Source organism: Dama dama, chromosome 20 (assembly GCF_033118175.1).
Source record: "Dama dama isolate Ldn47 chromosome 20, ASM3311817v1, whole genome shotgun sequence".
NCBI classification, from domain to species: Eukaryota; Metazoa; Chordata; class Mammalia; order Artiodactyla; family Cervidae; genus Dama; species Dama dama.
In genome coordinates, this window is record NC_083700.1 from 24,620,268 (window position 1) to 24,643,346 (window position 23,079).

The 23,079-nt window shown below is 43.3% G+C and overlaps 1 protein-coding gene across 1 annotated transcript; it reads left to right on the forward strand.

Annotated features, from left to right (window-relative positions):
• Nucleotides 1-308: 308 nt before the first annotated feature.
• On the forward strand, nt 309-21,406 carry REG4 (regenerating family member 4). Its single transcript, XM_061121028.1, has 6 exons — nt 309-415; nt 4,511-4,670; nt 9,579-9,676; nt 13,191-13,328; nt 14,856-14,961; nt 21,231-21,406. The coding sequence occupies exons 2-6, from the start codon at nt 4,604-4,606 to the stop codon at nt 21,296-21,298; spliced, it is 477 nt and encodes a 158-aa protein (XP_060977011.1). The 5' UTR covers nt 309-415; nt 4,511-4,603; the 3' UTR covers nt 21,299-21,406.
• The last annotated feature ends 1,673 nt before the right edge of the window (nt 21,407-23,079 follow it).

Genomic DNA, 23,079 nt, shown 5'->3' on the forward strand with positions numbered 1-23,079 from the left:
AACTCTATTTCTACAAATAAGCTATTCTAGTTAGCATACATTTCAAGTTAAATCATAATATAAGCCAAAATTACTTTCCTATCCTTCAATACGTATAATTTTCTTCCATCACAAATTACAGGATATTGCTAAGATGGGTTGTAAAGAAAAGACTCTATTTGCAATTAGGGAGAGGTTCTCTTAAATAATTAAAACACAACTTGGATATGTTCTCAATTCATATCTCATACAGTTCACTTTGACTGTAGATAAGACTTTTATGGATGGCTATTATTTGTAAACATCACTGCTGTATGATTAAAGCAAACGTCATATAATTCCTGAGGCAAGAAGATATAAAAACTTCAGAAACTGCCGGGGATCTCTAAGGACACTGAAGAAGGCAAGGGTCCTCAGAGCTTTGAATGCCAACCAGGTAATTAATCCTCCATGCCGTTGAGGGCACAGGGCTTCCTTTGAGTATCTGTTTTTCTTTGCCAGCTTTTAACTGGGCCAGAAAGGACAAGGTATAGTTCAAACCATGTTAATCGTGCTTGTGTTGCTGTTTTGTTTAATTTAAATGACTTATTTCCTTTTTTGTCTTATAGAGTGTTGCCTTTGGTCTCAAATAGTGTTGGTCTCAAATAGTGTTGAGTTAAATCCTGGCTCAGCCATCTAGAAGCTGTGAAACTGTAGGATAGATACTTAATCTAATAGTAATCTAGATACTAATACTAATCTAGATACTTAATTTAGATACTAACCTAGATATTAATCTTAATCTAGATACTTAAACCTCAGGGTCTTCATGTGCAAAATAAGCTAATGATATCTGGAAGGCAGCCTAGTTATGGTGATTAAACTGGATGATATGGGAGCAGTCAATGAATGTCAATTTGTTAAAATTCAGTTATAGGTAACAGTAGTGCCCCTGCCTTATCTTGGTGGCACTCTCCGAAGTTTGCTATCCTCAGTCAGCTGGGGTCAGAAAATATTAAATGGTAAACTCCAAAAATAAAAAAGTCATAAATTATAGATTGTGCTATGCTCTGTTCTGAGCAGCCTGATGAAATCTAGCATGATCCTGCTTATTCCCACTCAGGAGGTGGGTCATCCCTTTGTCCAGCGTACTGCTTCCCTTCATCCCCACCCCCCACCCCGATTAGCATAGGAAAAACAGTATATATAGGGTTCTGTAATATCTGTGGTTTCAGGGGGTCTTAGAATGTATTCCCTGCAGATAAGTGGTGAGGACCATATTTAAAAAGATGCTGAATCTCCTTTCCCCAGATTGCTGACCTGAGAGTGAAGATTTTGCCATTTGTGTCTTGAAGAGGGTACTGGACAGCCAAAATACCTCTGTCACTTTGGGAATGGAGGCTCCTCAGAGGAATTAATTGCAGGGTTAATACCATAGTTAGAGAGAGAGAGGTCATCACAGCCACACACTCTTCACTCTTCTGTTTCCCTCCTTATCAACGCTGTGTCAAAGTGTTCATATGGACCTTAATATGGACCTCATCTTTGGATTTTCTGGGAAAGTTTCCAATTCAAATACTCTGTTCCACCATTTCGCTTAAGCCATCTATTATTTGAGAGTTAGAATATGTATGCTGATTTGGGGATCATAAAGTATGCTCAAATTAAAATGCAATGAATTACTCACGTTAATAATGATTTGGGGGGAAAATCTTTTTCCCAACCCCATGCTTACACTAAAGTGGTTGCCTAATGGATAAAAATAGAATAGAGGTTGATATTTTAATCTTACGTGGATGGCAATGGCCAGTTTTTCAAATATAAATTCCAAAAGTTATAAGGGAGATGATAACTAGGACAATTTTTGAAATTTTCAGTAGGCAAAAAAAATATATTGTAAACAAGAGAAAATACAAACTGGGAAATATTTTTGGTAAGATACAAAAGACAATAAATATACAAAGAAAGCCCTCCAAATTCCTGAGGAGAAAGAGAAAAAATCCCACAATAAGCTGTGCAAAGCTGTAAACCAAAAATTCATAAAAGAAATTTTAAAAGCTAATCATTATATAAAAAGACATTCAAGTTTATCAGTATTTTTAAAATGAAGTTTTTCTTTAATATACCAAAATTAGCAAGAAAAAAAAATGGACAAATCAGCTGTTCATTAAGGGCTGGGGAAAGCAGCATTCCTGCCCACTAGTGTTAGAATGAACACACAGTGCAGCCCATTCAGAGGGCATTTTAAAAATTCTTTGAAATTTATTTTTTAATTGGATTATAATTGCTTTACAATGTTGTCTTGGCTTTCTGCTGTACAACAACCTGAATTAGCTATAAGTGTGTGTATATCCCCTCCTTCTTGAGCCTCCCTCCTACTCCTCTAGGTTCAGAGGGTGTTTTAGCCAAGAATATCAATGTGACACTTTGTGTGTTCTGTGAAGTTACAGCCCTGTGTATGTGAATTCGGACGCCCCAGGTGGCGCTAGTGGTAAAGAACCCACCTGCTAATGCAGGAGACATAAGAGACAAGAGTTCGATTCCTGGATCCAACAGATCCCCTGGAGGAGGGCATGGCAGCCTACTCCGGTATTCTTGCCTAGAGAATCCCATGGACAGAGAATCCTATAGACAGATTAGCCTAGCAGGCTTCGGTCCATAGGGTTGCAGAGTCAGACTCAACTGAAGCAACTTAACAGGCTCTCACATATGTGAATTTATACTAAAGAGAGAAGCAAAACTTCATAAAAGTTATGTGAGTGGAAGGTTTATTACAATCTGTTTCTGAGAGAGAAAACCAGGTTACAGAATTATATGACTATACAAAATTATATAAACAACACATGTTGCTATATAATGTCGAGAAAATGTTAATAAGCTCTTCACTCAATTGTTTCTCTGGAAGATTACTTCGTATTCTCTAGTTTTTCAATGATCTTTTAATAATTTGTGTACTATTTTGTCACAGGAAAAGATAAAATTATTTTCTTTAAAGTGTGGTATCATGTAAACGCAAGAAAGTTGAACTAAAGACAGGAATTCTTGTAACTGTGTGACAATGAGAAAATGACTTCATACCTCAGGTTTTCTAAACTGTAAAGTGGAGATATTAGATAACATATTCAGTTTTAATTCTAACATTAAAAACTCACGGTTGGGATTGACTTGATTGACTTAAACTGCTGCTGCTGCTAAGTCGCTTCATTGGTGTCCGACTCTCTATTAAAGCGCAAATACTAGGGAAAAAAGAAAAAAAAAAAATAAAAAATAAATAAAGCGCAAATACTGCCTCATCTGAGAGAAAGCTTGCTTTGGACGCCCTCTCTTGGTTCTCCTGAGAATAGCAAGGGCGGGCTCTCCAGACTATACCAAATGCTTTCAGACTTGAAACCATTCAGCCCAGCAGAGTTAGATCTTTGGCATTGGCTCAGAGGTCTGGCATAAGATAAATTTTCCTAATCTTTATATTTAGCTTGAGGTTCCTATTTATTATTGAAGTATGTTGTTGTTCAGTTGCTCAGTCGTGTCCGACTCTTGGCCACCCCATGGACTGCAGCATACCAGGCTTCCCTGTCCATCTCCTGGAGCTTGCTCAAACTCATGTCAGTTGAGTCTGTGATGCCATCCAACCATCTCGTCCTCTGTCGTCCCCTTCCCCTCTGCCTTCAGTCTTTCCCAGCAGCAGGGTATAGTTGATTTATAATGCTGTTAGTTTCTGGTGTACAACAAAGTGATTCAGTTATACATACATATGTACGTTCTTTTTCAAATTCTTTTCCCATTTGGGTTATTACAGAAAAGCAGAGTTATTATTAGTAGTAAAGTGGAGTTCCCTGTGCTATACAGTAGATGCTTGTTGATTATCTATTTTAAAGATACTCTGTATATATCAATCCCAAACTCTCAATTTACCCTTTCCCTATACCTTGCCCCTTTGGTAACCATAAGTTTCTTTCCTAAGTCTGTGAATCTGTTCCTGTTTTGTAAGTTCCTTTGTTTCCTATTTTAGATTCCACCTAAGTGATATCAGATGGCATTTGTCTTTCTCTTTCTGACTCACTTCACTTAGTATGATAATCTCTAGGTCCATCACATCTTCTTTATCCATTCATCTGTTGATGGACATTTAGGTTGCTTCTATGTCTTGTCTATTGTAAACAGTGCTGAAACGAACATTGGGGTGCATATATCTTTTCAAATTCCCTTTGTTGTATAATTTGGGTTTAGCCAGAGAGATATTTTTTCCTTCATTTATGATTTGGGCTTCCTACGTGGCACAGAGGTAAAGAATCTGTCTGCCAATGCAGGCAATGCAGGAGACACATATTTGATCCCTGGGTTGGGAACATCCCCTGGAGGAGGAAACGGCAGTCCACTCCACTGTTCTTACCTGAAAAATCCCATGGACAGTGGAGCCTGGCAGGCTACAGTCCATGGAATCACAAAGAATTGGGCACAACTGAGTGACGGAGAAGAATGCATTTACTAATATGATTTGGCTTTTATAAACTCCTGGGTCCACTTCACTAGTGCAAATGTGTTGAAATTTCAGATCTGGGTGAATCCAGGAGTATCAAGGAAAAACTAACAAGGACTCTGAGATCCGTGCTTCCTGAAGCACTTCTGTCCCTGGAGGAAGAGGAAGATGGCTCCGAAAAGCATGTGGCTGGTTTTTCTGATGAGCTGTGTAGCCAGCACTCAAGTCCTGGATGGTGAGTATCAGTCACTAAGCTGGAATTGAGCCCGCAGTCAACGTTCTTTGTATGGATGTGAGCCATAGTGAAGCCATCATCAATCAAATGTAGATTATAATAATTATTTTGCAAGTTTATTGTGAAGGGTGGAGATAATGTATTTAAAGTACCTGTCACCTGGCAGTCAAGAAATGATAACCATAATTAGAACTACCCAATGTTTTGTGCACTGTTTTCCTACTTGAACATATTGGGGAATTCCAGTTTGCAACGAACATAAGACTAGTTGGAGAGATGGCTCCAACACACACGTAGGCCCAACATCAAGTATAAAGTCACACGTCAGGATTTCCCTTGTGGTCTAGTGGCTAAGAATCTGTGCTCCCAATGCAGGCGGCCAGGTTCAATCCCTGGTCAGGGAACTAAGATCCCACATACTGCAACTAAGACCTGGCACAGACAAATAAATAAATAAACAAAAATGGGGCTTCCCTGATAGCTCGGTTGGTAAAGAATCCACCTGCAATGCAGGATACCCTGGTTCAATTTTTGGGTTGGGAAGATCTGCTGAAGAAGGGATAGGTTACCCACTCTAGTGTTCTTGGGATTCCTGTGTGGCTCAGCTGGTAAAGAATCTGCCTGCAATACGAGAAACCTGGGTTCAATCCCTAGGGAGCATCAAGTATAAAGTCCCATGTCAGGACTTCCCTGCTGGCCCAATGGCTAAGACTGCGCTCCCAGTGCAGGCGGCTGGCTTCAATCCCTGGTCAGGGAACTAAGATCCCACATGCTGCAACTAAGACCAGGCACAGACAAATACACAAATAAACAAAAATAAAATATTTTATAAATAAAATATTGAAGTAACACATCTGTGAGGTAGTAAGCAATATCCTAGAATCTACCAGTGGAGAAAGCAGGGGAAGAAAGCTGCATATATGGGCTAAGAATAAGTATCCAGGCTGCTTTGACAGTCTGCAGAGGCCCTGCTGGTGTCGTGTGTGGTACGGGGAGTGAAGAAACTCGCCTGAGCAGCACTTCTATTGAGAAGAGGCCTCTTGAGAGGGCCCAGGGCTGCACATGACCCAGCACTTCAGCCAGCGGGGATGCCCAGGCCTGGGGAGAGAGTGACTGGAAGGAGATACAAAGAGAAGCAGGGTTCTTAGGGCCTCATGTTGGTGCTTGTGGCTGAAGTCTGTGGGTCCAGCTACCAGCTCTCTTGACCACCTACGGCCATTCAGGACCTGGGAACTCAACCACTTTCTCTGGAACGTGCTAGCGTGTGAAAGACCGGGAGAGGCTGCCCTCAAGCTCCCCCAGCGGGCCACATTCCATGGCCATTTCTAATCAACAGCCTGGGTAGTTAGTGCCTTGCTGCTCTGGTCCTGGCTTCCCTGAGGGGGCTTGAAATTTGCCCAAACTGTGCTGTGGAGAGTGAGCTGTCCAAGAAGCCGGGGTGGGGGGAGGAGAGACAGTGAGGGAGCTGGGGATGGACATGTACACACTGCTACACTGAAAATGGATTTGCAACAAGGACCTACTGTATAGCACAGGGAACTCTGTGTCAGCCTGGACGAGAGGGGAGTTTGGGGGAGAATGGATACACACACACACACACACACACACACACACATGTGGCTGAATTCCTTTACTGCTCACCTGAAACTATCACAATATTGTTAATCGGCTATACTCCAATAGAACATAAAAAGTTAGAAAAACAAAACAAAAAACATCCTAACTAGTTACTATTTTCACAACATATTACATGGGTTATAATGATAATGTGATTATTTTGATAGCTACAATTTATTAAGTAGTTACTATTTTTTTTAACAATTACTGATACATTTGAGGTACCCCTTTGTTACCCAATTTGACTGCTTGTTACTTAGAAAGGAAAGGTGCTTGACTCAGAAAAGCTGGAAATCTAGGGAGAAGGTGAACTTGTGTCCAGAGACCAACTCCAAAGATTCTTCTCAGCCTTGATGATTTTTAAAGGGGAGAAAGAGAGAGGACTCTTAATGAATTATTGATGCAGGAAATTGGATTCTGCATTATTCCCCAGTGTGTGCAGACTGGTTGACCATTCCAATGTCATCTTGCCTGCATGATCTGCCTGCAGGATTGAGAAGGGGACTATTAAGGATAGAGCCTCTTGATGACTGTGAAAGAGGAGAGTGAAAAAACTGGCTTAAAACTCAACATTGAAAAAACTAAGATCATGGCATCCAGTCCCATCGCTTCATGACAAATAGATGCGGAAAAAAGTGGAAACAGTGGCAGATTTTATTTTCTTGGGCTCCAAAATCACTGCAGACGGTGACTGTAGCCATGAAATTAAAATATTCTTGCTCCTTAGAAGAAAAGCTAAGAAAACCTAGACAGCGTATGAAAAAGCAGGTACATCACTTTGTCGACAAAGGTCTATATGGTCTAAGCTATGGTTTTTCCAGTAATCACATATGAATGTGAGGGTTGGACCATAAGGAAGGCTAAGCACTGAAGAACTGATGCTTTCGAACTGTGGTGCTGGAGAAGACTCTAGAGTCTCTTGGGCTGCAAGGAGATCAAACCAGTTAATCTCAAAGGAAATCAACCCTGAATACTCATTGAAATGACTGATGCTGAAGCTGAAGCTCCAATACTTTTCATCCTCATTGAAAAGACCCTGATGCTGGGAAAGATTGAAGGCAAGAGGAGAAGGGGACGACAGAGGATGAGATGGTTGGATGGCATCAGCGATTCGATGGACATAAGTATGAGCAAGCTCCAGGAGATGGTGAAGGACAGGGAAGCCTGGTGTGGTGCAGTCCATGGGGTCACAAAGAGTCAGACATGAGTTAGTGACTAAACAACAACAACATTTTTTAACTGCCGAATTCTTCATTTTTACTTCTATTTATCTAGGAAAACAATCAGCATTTTAGATAAGGCATAGTATGCATTCAGGAGAGCATAATTCAGGAGTTAGGTTAAATTGCCTAGTGATTTCATGCCTATAATTAGGCTCTTTCAAGATTAAACAGAGGGCTTCCCAGGTGGTGTTAGTGGTAAAAAAGCTGCCTGCCAATGCAGGAGACATAAGAGATGTGGGTTCGGTCCCTGGGTTGGGAAGATCCACTGCAGGAGGGCATGGTAATCCACTCCAGTGTTCTTGCCTGGAGAATCCCATGGACAGAGGAGCCTGATGGACTACAGTTCATAGGGTCACTGGAGAATCCCATGGACAGAGGAGCCTGGTGGACTACAGTCCATAGGGTCCCAAAGAGAGTCAGACACGACTGAAGTGACTTAGCACACAGGCAAGGTTAAAGGCAAACAAAATGGGAAAACAGGAAAGGGCAAAGAGATGCTTTGACATTGAAACTTGTCTTGCTGTGCCTCCACTAGTTAGTCATTGTCCATCATTCACAGGTACAAAGCAGAGCACAAACAAAGAATTTATGTCAACAATGAGCGTCATGTTCCAGGATGGAGCTGGGGCTGCTGCACTGGAAGCTGGGTTTCACTAGGGCCATGTGACCAGGCTCTGAACACCCTTGAATGCCCAACTGAGTGGAGAGCTTATCTGAAAGCAACAGGAGATTTGTAGGAGAGGAGATTTGTAGGCAACGAATGAAGTAGATCAGGGCTTCCCTGGTGGCTCAGAAGTAAAGAATCTGCCTGCAATGCAGGATACAGGGGTTCGATCCATGGACTGGGAAGATCCCTTGGATCAGGGAATGGCAACCCACCCCAGTATTCTTGCCTGGAGAATCCCATGGACAGAGGAGCCTGGCAGACTTCAGTCGATAGGGTCTCAAAGAGTTGGACACGACTGTGGGGCTAACACACACAATGAAGTGGAACAGAAGCGTCAGGCAAGCAAGTGATGGCTGTGTCATCTGCCTGAGGAGAGAGGGGATGCTATGTGACCACAACAGTCCATGGACATTCACTGGGGGTGGAAAGACTCCTGCACCCATCTACAGCATTACCACGTGGCCACACTGGCACAAAGTCCAAACTTACTAGCTCAGCATCCCGTTCATTATCTGGGTCCTCTGCATTTCCAGCAGTTTCAGTGACATGGCCCATTCATCAGTCCACTAGCTGGAAGAGTTTTCTCTCTGAGTCATGGTTTCCCTGGCTTCTGGGCCCTGGCTCTCTCCTTCTGTTTTCTGTAGTGGTTGCCTGACAGATCCTCTACACGTAAGGCAAACCTAAGTGCTTGCTCTTCCTGCTGCCATTTCTCTGCTCACCCACCCCCTTAGCCTAAAATGTTCCCCTCCCCTGGCTACTGACTTACAGCCCCCCATTTTCAAGTTCCTGCCAAGTTGCCATCTAACCGGTCATGTATTCCCCTAGATAAAAAAAGGAAAAACCCATTTGTCCCCTATGATGCCTAAAACTCCCAATTTATGCCCCTCATCCACTCTTGTGATCTCTTGAATTACATCTGTTTGATTTTGCTACCAGCGTGGGGATTCTGCCAGTTGCTGAGGATATTTATTCCAATTACATAATCCTTAAGGAGATTAGCACGGGGATGGGCTTGGGGGACCACTGGGTCCATGGAAAATAGTCCTGAGCTAAAACATCATTGATCGCTTGACCTCTATAAACCCTACTTGACTGGCAGACCTCAGTGATGTTTGGGGTCTCCTGGAATCGGTGTCAGTTCAGAGCCAGTGTCCAGTAGCCTCAAAGATCTGATTATCTCCTTTTCCCCAATGCTGAAGTACTCTGGTAAGAGACCACAGCCCCCTCCGGAGATGCCAGGAGAAAGGTGAACAGTATAAAGATGTGGCAGCAGAGCGCGATCCTGCCTCCAGGACGCTCAGCCTCTCCTCCTTCAAGGGGACCTAGGTCTTAAACTAGCTAGGGTGTTGAATTGCTTTTTCTTTCCTTTGTAACTTGTATTTGCCTTTTGTTTGTGCACAGCCTTTATCCTGAGACCTAGCTGTCCTACTGGGTGGTTTTACCACATGTCATATTGCTATGGATACTTCCGGAAGCTGAGGAACTGGTCTGAGGCTGAGGTAAGAAATCTGGCTCATGCTCAGAGAGGTGTCTCTAGAGCAAGGGAACACCCAAAGCTCCAGGTATCATTCAACTCAGAGCCAAGGGTCCTTCCCTGGAGTTCTGAGAAGTCACCTGGCAGGTGAAGTGGAGAGAAGAGGGTTACCCCTTCAACCCCTTTAATGTTGTAAGCATCAATGCAGCACATAGAGGGGGAAAGGTGGAAAGTGACATATTTCCTCTCTGGGGCTCTGATATCACTGCAGTGGTGACTGTAGCCATGAAATCAGAAGACATTTGCTTCTTGGCAGGAAAACTATGACAAACTTAGTGCGTTGAAAAGCAGAGACATTACTCTGCCAATAAAGGTCCATATAATCAAGGCTATGTTCTTCCCAGTGGTCATGTACAGTTGTGATTGTCAGAGTTGGACCATAAAGAAGGTGAAGCACCAAAGAATTGATGCCTTCGACCTGTGATGCTGGAGAAGACTCCTGAGAGTCCCCTGGACAGCAGAGAGATCAAACCAGTCAATCTTAAGGGAAATCAGCCCTGAGTACTCATTGGAAAGACTGATGCTGAAACTCCAGTATTTTGGTCATCTGATGCTAACAGCTGACTCATTGAAAAAGTCCCTGATGCTGGGAAAGATTGAAGTCAGGAGAAGAGGGCATCAGAGGATGAAATGGCTGGATGGCATCACTGATGCAGTGGACATGAACTTGGGAAAACTTTGGGAGATGGTGAGGGACAGGGAGGCCTGGCGTGCTGCAGTCCATGGGGTCACAAAGAATTGGACATGACTGGGCAACTGAACAACAACAAAGCAATGGAGTGTGTACTACAGGCCCAGACACTGGAGGGGCTGCAAAGGCATGAGAATGAACCAGAGACAGCCTCCCCTCGGGGAGTCCATTATCAGGGAGAAAGACAGAAGCACATTAAGCCAAAGAGGATGAGATGAGGAACTTACAGAAAGAACAACTTGAATTTCTGTACAAGATTTACCTGCCTCAGAGCCACCTGACAGATAGTGAAGCATTCTGAACACATGGAAGGCCTTAGTGTCCCCATAACTCAACAAATGCATTGGTTTTATTTCACTGAGGCTTTCCTAAGAGATACCCATGTAGCCAGTCAGAGTAAGTTACCTCGGAATATGAGGAGTCAGGGCTGCTGTGTCTCTGAATTATGGTAGTTTTACTGGAGTGACCAACTGTGGAGACCAGTGGGGATGTGGGGTACAATCTGGGCCCACAGTGGCCTCAGACATTTGTATTGCCTGTCCCCGGAGAGCCCAATGCTAATTCTACCAAAGCAAAGAGGAAGATATCCGGGGAGCTTTGGAATAATACGTTTGCTCAGTCGCTTCAGAAATGTCTGACTCTTTGCAACCCCATGGACTGTAACCGGCAGGCTCCTTTGTCCGTGGGATTCTCCAGGCAAGAATACTAGAGTGGGTTGCCCTGCCCTTCTCCAGGGTGTCTTCCCAACCCGGGGACTGAACCTTCGTCTCCTGTGTCTCCTGCATTGCAGGCAGATTCTTTACCCACTGAGCCACCCGGAAAGCCCACCTGTGAAGTGCAAGTCTATTCTGGAATAAAATAGGTGTGCATTTAAATTATGTTTTGCCAGGCATTAGTTAGAGCTATACCTCACTTTACCAGCTTTCTTCTATAACATGGGGACAATACTTTCATCCCATGGGGTTGTTGGGGTTGTTGCAAAAAAACCTCTGGTGCGTGGTAGATGCTCAATTCAGATTTTTAAGGCAAAAACATTCCATAAAATTGCTACCAAACCTTAGCAGAGTTAACCACTCCTGAACCAGAGTGCAGAGAAGGTGTCAGGAAGGACTGGAGAAATTGACCTCACAGCGCTGTGCTTCTTGATTCCTAGCTGCTATCTTAGTTCACAAAACTCCTGGAGGCAATGGGGCTGGCATGAAAACGACAGGTAAACCCAATCTCAGACTGAAGAAGCAGAGCTCTGGGTTCTAGCCACGTGAATTTACAGGGAAAATATCACTTAAACCAACGAGCCTGTTTGCTCTTCTGTCCCAGGAATCTTTGTGATTGGTACACTCCCTAAACGTGGACTGGTAATCCAGCTTCCACACCTCACAAATTTGAAAGGCAAATGAAATTATGGATGTAAAAACATTTGGGTTTTGTAAAGTGGCTGGCACTTAGTGTGAGGACTGCTAAGTCGCTTCAGTCGTGTCCACCTCTTTGTGACCCTATGGGCTATAGCCCACCAGGCTCCTCTGTCCATGGGATTCTCCAGGCAAGAATACTAGAGTGAGCTGCCATGCCCTCCTCCAGGACAAGATTATCATCAAACAGTAACCACATCTAATACTGAGCAAGTTCAAAGGCAAGCATTAGGGTAGCAACCACAGTCAAACCATGCTTTTATTAAATTAAGTTTTATCATGTAGGCAGATCCTATAACAAAGCCCAGGAGAGCTTAAAGTATGTATCTCTGTCTGTCTGTAAAGTGTGTGTATATACAATGATTTTTTCAATTGGGCAGTAAGTTTCTAGTTAGAGAATTGCACATTTTACAATCAGTGGGCTTTGATTTGTTGAAGTGTATTACTATAACGCATCATTACGGCAGTTCCATGCTCGTAACTGCTCCCTTGTGTAGCCATAATTATGTCTTGCATTTTACAGACGAGGAAGAGAGGTACAGAGACTTGTCAGGGTCACAGACACAAATGAAAGGCAAGTCCAGGACCCCAGGCACTTCCACTGGCCCTAAAGCGTGTGACCGGGCCTCGAGGAGGCCTGACACCTGTGTGTTATGCTTTCTCCCATGATGACAGGAAGTCTTCTGTGGGGTTTAGATCCTCAGAGGAGGTGGGGGCTGTGTGTGCGCATGCTGCTTGGTGAGCTAGGGTTCTGAGGTGATGGCTGTGCTTTTCTTTCTTTTTTTTCTAATTTTTCTTGAAATACAGTTGATTTACAATATCCTATTAGTTTCAGGTGTACAAGTGATTCAGTTATACACATACCTCTACCAATATATTCTTCTTTAGATTCTTTTCCCTTGTAGGTCTTTACAAGATATTGAGTAGAATCCCCTGTGCCATACAGTAGATCCTTGTTTACCTGTTTCATATATTGTAGTATGTATATTTTAACCCCAACCTTCTAATTTACCCCTCCACCTCTGACCGCTTTGGTAAGCAGAAGTTTGTTTTTTATGACTGTGAGTCTGTTTCTGTTTTGTAAATAAGTTCATTTGCATCATTTTTTAGATTCCACATATAAGTGATATCATATGGTATTTGTCTTTGTCTGACTTACTATACTTAGTATGATAGTCTCTAGGTCCTTCCACATTGCCACAAATGTTATTATTTCATTCTTTTTTGTGACTGAGTAATAGTCACAATAGTCAGCCCATAATGGACTATTACTCAGCCATCAAAGAGATATACCGTATCGTCTTCATCCGTTTGTCTGTAGATGGACATTTAGGTTGTGGGCCATGTTTTTAAACCTCATATCTCCTCCTTGCCCTCAGCTCGAGTGTCAGTCATATGGAAACGGAGCCCATTTGGCATCTGTCCTGAGTTCGAAGGAAGCCAGCACCATAGCAAAGTACATAGGTGCCTACCAAAGAAACAAGCCGGTGTGGATTGGCCTGCAGGACCCGCAGAAGGTAACCTCAGACCTGGCCCACTGATGGCCCCTTGGGAGAAGCAGATAGAAGGCGCCTGTCTGGGAAACGGCCCCAGGCCCACTGACAAGGGCACACACAACAGATCTTCAGTCACCTGCCTCCAGCTGATGGAGGCCAAGGCTTCCAGGTTAGGGACAAAGCCATGTCCTCCGCTTACAGACCTATCCATTTAGAGCCCTCCCAAGTCTTTTTAAACACAAAATTACTAGCTCCTCAGAGCCTTTCAAAAAAAAGTTTCTGTAAGTATATAGGGGCATATACATATACAAATAAACACAGACACACACAGAGAGCCTCATTATGGGATCCCGCTTAATTAAATTCCAGTTAGATCTTGAGTTAAAGTGGAAAGCTTTCAGTTAAGCTTTTCACTAGATGCCATCACGTGTTTTATGCCATCCTTAACTTTCTTCACTGGCCTTTCATTTTACCCCTCTCAGTATCTCTTTGTAAGAAATGACATGTGAGGTTGCTGAAGTCTCTGTGTGGGACCTGCAATTTATAGATTCTTTGTGGGGCTTCTACATTAACCAAAAAGCACAAAGAATACAAGGAGAAAAATCCTAGACTTTGTGTTTCTTAATAAACTTTGCTATAGATGTTACAAATAATTTATACTGTTAATTCTACATTGTTAGTATTCACACTACTATCAACCAGAGCCCTCTCATTCAAAGATAGGATAAATATTTACATCTATTTCTGAGTTTTAAGTTTTTATTTATTTTTTTAATTGAAGGAATTTCTCCCAGGTTTTTTAAATTTAATTTTTTACCTTCATGACTGAGGCTAATAAACAGCCTAACGAATTGTGCAATGAATGTATCAAAGAAATACAAATTAGAATAACAATATAATTTGACTCAGATTACTAGATGTTTGTTTTGTCTTAATGAATAATATTTTTAAGATAAGGAGAAATTTCCCAGTAAATGACGGTATAAATTCCTACAACTGAACTGTTTTTGAAAAGCAGTTTGGGAATGCATTTTAATATCCTTAAAATATTCATGCCCCTTGGTCATTAATTTTACTTCTGGGATTCTAGTTTTAAAAAATAATTTTAAGTACAGAAACAGCTTTACAAATAAAGTTGTTTATAGTGGTATTCTTTGCAATAATTGTAAATTGGAAACAACATAAACATCAATCAATAGGAGAATCAGTAAGGTAAATTGTGGTACATTCTTACCATTAAAAAATGTTTGGAAAGCAAAATACTACAAAATTGAATATATATGTTTTAAAGGCTACCACATTTTTCAGTACATAAAAATGTTGTGATAGATAAAAATGGTTACACCACAAGTAAATATGGTAAAATATTAGTAATGTTGTCTTCCTGAAGGTTAAATGGAGTGACTTTTCTATTTTCCCTTCACACATTTCTGTGCCTTCCCAAGTTTTACAGTGAAAGCTGTATTTAAGGGGGCTGCAGTGACCATCTGGGCTGTGAGCAGGTGGGCAGGCTGATGTGTACGTGTCTCCCATCTCCTGTCATTGCAGAAGCATCAGTGGCAGTGGGTCGATGGAGCCGTGTATGTTTACAGATCCTTGTCTGACAAGTCCGTGGGTGAGAACAAGTACTGTGCTGCGATGAATGCCAAGACCAGTAAGTTCTACCACATCTCTTCCTGAATCCCAGCTCCTTCTCTTTCCTGTTAAGAGCGAAGCTGGACTTTGACTCCTCTTTGCACCATTTCACACCAACAACTCTACAGGACAGTGGCCTTGTCCCAGACTTTACTCACTGACCATTTGTGACCATGTCACAATCTTTGCCATATCAGTGTACCAACCATTCAGTTATCAATATTTTCTTTTGCTCCAATCACTTTTTTCTTTTTTTTATTTTTCAATAACTCATTTTAACTGAAATATAGTTGATTAACCATGTTGCATTAATTACTGCTATGTAGCAAATGATTACACTCGCTTTTTTTATGTTCACTTTTTAATGTTTTTTTTATCATAGTAAAAGTCACATAATATAAAACACACTATTTTAACCATGTTTAACTGTATAGCTCAGTAGCACTAAGGACATACACACTGTTGTGCAACTCTCACCATTCTCCATCTCCCAAATTTTTCACCTCTTTAAACTGAAACTCTGTCCCCATTAAACACTAAATCCCTCTTCCCTCTCCCCACACCCCTCTCCCCACCCCCATCCCTGGCATCTACCAATGACCTTTCTGACTCTATGAGTTTGACTATTCTAGGTATCTCATATAAGTGGAATCAAATAGTATTTGTCTGCACCTACTGTATATTGGAATGCATTTTTAAGATTAACTTAATATATGGCCTTTGAGCAGATTGAACCCTCTTTTTCCCACTGAACTACACAGTAGGTTCCCATTAGTTATCTATTTTATACATAGTAGTATATATGTGTCAGTCCCCATCTCCCAGCCCATCCCCTCCCCTTTTCCCTCTAGGTGTCCATACATTTGTTCTCTACATCTGTGTCTCTGTTTATCTTAAAATTCTGTCCTATACCACGAGGGAGAAATATGTCACATTTGGGGAAATCCAGGCAACAGGGAGCAAATATGCGTGACTGCTTTCAGGCTTCTTTACAGTCAGGGTTCCCCACGAGCCCTAGAAACCTCACTTTGCCTGCATTCTTCCCTCATATTCTCTGAGTTTCATCCCAGAAAATAGTGCCCAGAACCTCGGCTGCAGGCTGGGCACTATCACCACAGCCTCTTCAGTTCTCTTGCCTGCCTTCAAGCTTTGCTTTTCATGCTAATATGTTAGGGTTTTCAGCCTTGCTACAAAAGCCATTTGGGGTGGGTAATGCTTTGTTGTGGGAGCTGCCCTGTGCATTGTAGGGTTAGCATTCCCTAGTCACTAACCGGCAGATACAAGCAGCATACACACACACACACATACACCATTTGTAACAACCAAAAATGTCTGCCGACTTTGCTAAATGTCCCCTGAAAGTGTTAGTTGCTCAGTCCTGTCCAATTCTTTGCAACCCCATAAACTGTAGCCTGACAGACTCCTCTGTCCTTGGAATTTGCCAGACAAGAGTACTGGAGCGGGTAGCCATTTCCTTCTCCAGGGGATCTTCCTGACCCAGGGATCGAACCTACATCTCCTGCATTGGCAGGCAGATTCTTTACCGTCTGAGCCACCAGGAAAGCCCTAAATGTCCCCTGGGGGGACAAAATCACTCCTATAGGAGAACCACGGCTAATAAGTGACATGAAAAGGAAACAGAATGTCAAAGATGCAAAAGATGCTTGATCTGAAAGAGAACATCCCAGTGTGTTTAAAAGGCCTTCGTAGCGTCACCAGGATTCCCCCACTAGCCAGGGCGTGAGCCTGGGCAGGGCCAGGACTGAGAACTCAGGTACTGGGGCTCAGGTGGAAAGGGACGTAGAACAGGTTTACTATTATCTGAAGAATAAAGGTTATATGCACACAAGAATGAGAAAACTTTCTGACAGCAAAGTGATGAACATGTGGAGACAAACTCTGAGGTGAGTTCTAAGCAAACCTTCGGAGGTAAGTGGGTCATATCACAGACCAAGGAAGGATTTCCCACAGTCTGGAAGGGACTACAGCTGCTGTTTAAGGAATAAGTCATCTCTGATGGAAGGAATACACCGAGACCAATATGCAGAAGCTACCAAAATGTATATTTCTATCCAAGATAAGGAAAATATTCTGAACAATCAGTACTGTCCAAAATTATAATGAGCTACCCTAGAAAGTAGTAAGAAACCTATCAGTAGAGTTAACCAAGCAAAAGTGGACACTGTGGTTGTTACTGGGGCTTCCCTGGTGGTTTAATGGTAAAGGACCTGCCTGCCAATGCAGGAGACATGGGTTCGATCCCTGCGTTGTGAAAAATCCCCAAGAGGAGGAAATGGCAACCCACTCCAGTATTATTGCCTGGGAAATCCCATGGACAGAAGGAGCCTGGCAAGTTAAGTCGGCCACGACTTAGCAACTGAGCACACATGCATGTGGTTGTTATTGCAGCTGCAGCATTAAAAAAGAGAAAGACAAATACTGCATATTAATGCATATACGTGAACTCTAGAAAGATGTACTGATGATTCTATGTGCAGGGCGGCAAAGGAGACACAGACACAAAGAATAGACTTTGGGACTCAGTGGGAGAAGGAGAGGGTGTGATGATTTGAGAGACTAGCATTGAACCAACCATGTGCATTACCATATGTAAAATAGATAAACAGTGCGAGTTTGATGCATGAAGCAAGGCACTCAAAGCCGGTGCTCTGGGACAACCTAGAAGGATAGGGTGTGGAGATAGGTGGAAGAAGGGTTCGGGATGGGACTGCTGTATGTATGCCTATGGCCGGTTCATATTGATATATAGCAGAAACCATCACCATATTATAAAGTAATTATCCTCCAATTAAAATAAATAAATTAAAATTTTAAAAAGCATTAAAAGAGTCTCAGTGGCACTTGAGAGTCAGCTCAGGAACATTTTAAAAATATGAATTTCAGGAATCGCTTCAGACTGACAACATCAGAATCCCTAGAGCTGGATGCCAGACCAAGCTCCAGGGGAGCAGTGAACCAGTGGCCTCCCAAGGTCCCTCCCATGATTCTAAGGTTTCAATCAGATAGAGTTCTCAAACAAAAATCCTCACACTGTCAGTCTGTGTCCACATCAGCAAAGTTCCCAACAATGAAGTATCCTGTATGGGAACCAGAAGCCAGTTGTCCACCTGAGAACACCAGGCCACAGGATGCTTCTCTTCCCATTCACTCAGCCCAGCTCTCCACTCTCAGCACACAGGCTCTCGAGGCAGAAAAGCTCAAGGAAGGAAGCAAGGATTAGAAACTGGTGAGGGTAGAATTTAAGAGTATTGCCCTCAGCCCTGTCAATGTCACTTTATGTTTATACAACAGATTTAGCTTCACCAACTCAGGGACTATATAGTTTGTTTAAGACTCATAACGTATAATATTAGTATCCCCAGTTACAGCCATACACATTCCATATGTGTGTTTCTCTGTGACTGGACTTGTTCCTTTTTTCTATCTGTTTAGAAAGACCGGGACCTTTTGGAAAATTGTATTTCACTGTGCTTCCTAAGTTACCTACTGGTTCACCGTGAGATATTGAGTAATGATAACTAGGGTTCTATAACCAAAAAATAAATTTCATATTTAATATAGTTTAGGTTAAGGCCCTGGGCTCTGCATTCTGAATGCCTAGGGTAGGAGTCTAGTTCCTTCACTTAGCTGGGTGACCTTGACCAATTTCCTTACTTCTCTGTGCCTCAGATGCCACTCTGTACAGAGGGAAAAATAATACTAATCATCGTGGTGGTGGTGGTGGTTTAGTCTTTAACTCTGGCTCTTGTGATCCCAAGGACTATATCCCACCGGGCTCCTCTGTCCATGGAATTCTCCAGGCAAGAATGCTGGAGTGGGTTGCCATTTCCTTCTTCAGGGGATCTTCCCTAGCCAAGGATCAAACCCAGGGTCTCCTGCATTGCAGGCAGATTCTTTACCAGCTGAGCCACCAGGGAAGCCCAATATATGTCAGATGCTTATCACTGTGCAGACTGGGCTCGTGGCTTTCATGGCCTGGAAGGGAGGCGAGTATGGTCTCCCACACCCTTCCCTGAATCTGCCCCTCTTTCATGGAGGAACAAGGGAGGAGAGACACTTTCCTAAGTCAGTGCCCCCTGGGGAGCCTGCTGTGTTCCCCATGGTTGTTTGAAGCTCGTGCCATGCTCTCTTTGCCCCATACTTTGGCAGTGCCCAGAATGTTTGCGTCTCCATCTCATTTCCACTCTGTGGCCCCAGTTCTGGGCCCTGTGGCTAAGGGAGTGGTCAGGACCTATCTCCTCTTCCTCCTGAGAACCAGCCACCTCACCTTGGTTTGACTGGCTGTACCTCCATGCCCTCCTTCCCAGGCTCTTATCCCATCAACCTGACATACCCTGGTACCAGTGCCAGGGCCAGATCTACAAGTCAGAGCCAGGCAGACAGCCAACTGGGGAGCCACTCATCACTCAGTGGTAGACACCCCAGATCGACAAGCCATTCTGTGGAGCTTACTTTCTGGAAGAGAAAAAATTGAACCTCTGCTCAAAAATACTTCAGTCCTTCCAAAGTCCTTTCTCTCTGTCCTCCTTTATACATAAGTGGCCTGTTGGGACATGGCTGGCTTTAGCAGCTTCCAATTCTGTGAACTTCAAGTGGGAGCTTCATAGAGCCTCAGCTGTGTTCCTTAGAGCATCCTGTTTCAAACAAGATAGGACTCCTCCCCACATCCTCATTTTCAATTGATGTATATCAAGCTCCATGGGGCTCGTCAAGCTCTCGTCTGCCAATACAGGAGATACAGGTTTGATCCCTGGGTCAGAAAGATCCCCTGGAGAAGGAAATGGCAACCCACTCCAGTATTTTTGCCTGGGGATCCTGCGGACAGAGGAGCCTGATGGGCTACAGTCCATGGGGTTGCAAAAGAGTTGGACACAACTTAGTGACTAAACAACAACAACAAAATGTCAAGTCCTGCCTTCCTCAAAAGCAATGCTGGTATGGAGCTTTTGCAATTGTGTATGATGCTTAAATTATTTTTCTTTTAGCCTGTCTTAGAGTTCTCCAGAGAAACAGAAGAAAGAGAAGGTGGAGTGAGACAGACAGACAGAGCATGTGGGATAGAGAAATTTATTTTAAGGAATCAGCTCATGGAGTTGTGAAAGTGAAAGTCACTCAGTCATGTCTCACTCTTTGTGACCCCATGGATTATACAGTCCATGGAATTCTCCAGGCCAGAATACTAGAGTACATAGCTGTTCCCTTCCAGGGGATCTTCTCAACCCAGGGTTCGAACCCAGGTCTCTCACATTGCAGGTGGATTCTTTACCAGCTGAGCCACCAGGGAAGCCCTCATGCAATTGTGGGGGCTGGCAAATCTGAGGTTCACAGCACAGGTCAGCAGGCTGGATATTCCTGCAAGTTGATGTTGCAGGCTTGAGGCTGAGTAGTTGGAATTCCTTCCTCTTCTGGGGACCTCAGTCTTTTCTCTTAAGGCCTTCATTGATTACGTGATTACCAAGTTATGGAGGGTAATCTGCTCTATGCAAAGTCCACTGATTTAAATGCAAGTGAAAGTTGCTCAGTCATGTCCAGCTCTTGCGACCCCACGGACTGTACAGTCCATGGAATTCTCCAGGCCACAATACTGGAGTGGGTAGCCTCTAAATCACTTCTAAATAGAAGAATACCGTCACAGCAAAATGTAGACTGGTGTTTGGCCTAACAACTGGGCACCATATCCTAGTCAGTTCAGTTCAGTTCAGTCGCTCAGTCGTGTCCGACTCTTTGTGACCCCATGGACTGCAGCACGCCAGGCTTCCCTGTCCATCACCAACTCCCGGAGTTTACTCAAACTCATGTCTATTAAGTCGGTGATGCCATCCAACCATCTCATCCCCTGTCGTCCCCTTCTCTCACCTTCAATCTTTCCCAGCATCAAGGTCGTTTCAAACGAGTCAGCTCTTCGCATTAGGTGGCCAAAGTACTGGAGTTTCAGCTTCAGCATCAGTCCTTCCAATGAATATTCAGGACTGATTTCCTTTAGGATGGACTGGTTGGATCTCCTTGCAGTCTAAGGGACTGTCAAGAGTCTTCTCCAACACCACAGTTCAAAAGCATCATTTCTTCGGTGCTCAGCTCTCTTTATAGTCCAACTCTCACATCCATACATGACTACTGGAAAAACCATAGCTTTGACTATTGACATCCTAGTCAAGCTGACACAAACTTTTGTACCCCATCCATGGGTCCAAGCAAAACACCTAGATAATGCTGATAAACTCAACACAGCAGTTGGGTGGATTTAAATATCTGTTTATTTTCTTACAGATTTTTTGATTTGGAGCAGCAAAGAATGCGACAAGCGCCAGCACTTCCTATGCAAGTATCGACCCTAGAGCAAGAATCCAGATCCTTCCAACCCTGGCTCAAGGCCCTTTCTTCTTCCTTCTCTGCCATGCTGCCTATCTGATCATTGTCTCGAAGAGTAAACATAGCAACTAAGACTGATGAAGCCCTTATTCCACTGACATTTTAAGCTCGGAGGCAGGGATGTCAACATTGGTATGACAGCGTCTTCTAGCTCTAAATATTCACCCCACAATCCCTTTCCATAGTACTCTCCTTTCATCCTCCCCACTTCCACTATCTTTAGCAGATGAGGGGTGCCTCTCCCATTGATGAAAGAGCCAGGTCCTTGGTCATCAGGGATAAAGGTTTGATGGCGAGAGAAGAAATTCAGGAAAAAGCCTGTTGCCCTCTTCAGCTTCTGCATTCCTCCACCCTCTCTCTATTGCCCTCACCCACCTTCTCAGCCACCTGCTTATTTTTCCGTTTGTTGTGGGAACATTTACCAGGAAAGGCTCTGCTAGGCAGATATAGACTATAAAATTTCAGGGCCATTTTTAAATGAATGGTTGTGTGCAGAGAAGTTTGTTCTGTTCCAGTTCAGTAGCGATGAGAGTGAGAAGGTGAAATAAGACTCAGAAAACACACCCAAGTGTTTCTTCATTTCCTTCCTTGCAGTATTTGCTTTCTACCTCCTTAGCATAACTCCTCCCCAGCTGCAGCCATGATTAGATAGAGGAGAGATGGAGGTGGCACGCTTGGCCAACCTCTAAGCATGAGTGAGTGGGTGGGAGGTTGTTTCATTGTCAGCCCTGCAGCTTGTGAGGAGAGGTGACAGTGCAAGCAGGTGCAGGGGAGCTGATCTGGCCTTGGGTGCTCTTGTCTTTCTGGGTGCTGACAACTCATGTCTTGCTCAAATCTCGTTGCCTTGTGAGGTTTGGGGTGGTAGCTCCAATGCCGAGGAGGTCATTTTTTCCCTCCCTAGGTCAGGAATCTACTTGGCAATGTAAAAACAAAACAATACAGACTTGACAGTTACAGAAAAGGTGAATTTGGTGTGATCCCATGCCTGTTTCTTAGCAACAAACACGACCAGAGAGGAAAGGACATGTGGCTTGGCCATGCAGTCAGGCTGTGTGGCCACTTGCTTCATCCACACGGCACTGCCGACCAGTGAACACAAAATCTTACATCCCAACCTGAGGATGCTGTCTATCACCTAAACAGGCTAAGTCCAGCTGCCAAGCGTGGACTGAAAGAAGAGAGGGGAAATGAAACAGGGCATCAGCCCAACCCACCTCTCCCTGCTCTCCTTCCTTTCTTCGCCCTTCCGTCCGTTGCAACCTTGTCACTATTTTGGTTGTCAAAGAAAAACATCAGAAATGATGTATTGCTCCCCAGAAGCATTAAATAGCTTGTTCACACAAAGGATAAAATTTTTAATAGAGTTCAGACAAATGACAGGCAGATGGGAAAAGGTCATTTTTACAAAACGTATAGTTAGCTTCAGCAAAAAGAAACCACCAACTCCCAGGAGGGTTCTGGGGCAAGTCACTGTCAGGAAATCAAATCAGAGTATCAGATTCCATGATGGAGATGGTAAATAAACAGAGATTACCAGACAGATAGGAGTCATGTAAGAACCTTATTAGATTAAGTACCAGAAGTGAAATAATTTAAATGAAAAGTGGATAACAATCCTCCCAAAAGGTAGAGGTTCTTAGTTTTTTTCTGACTGTGGCACATATGAGAGATAAAAGACACCATGGTTCACCTGTGTGTGTTAGTTGCTCAGTTGTGTCACACTTTTTGTGACCCTGTGGACTGTAGC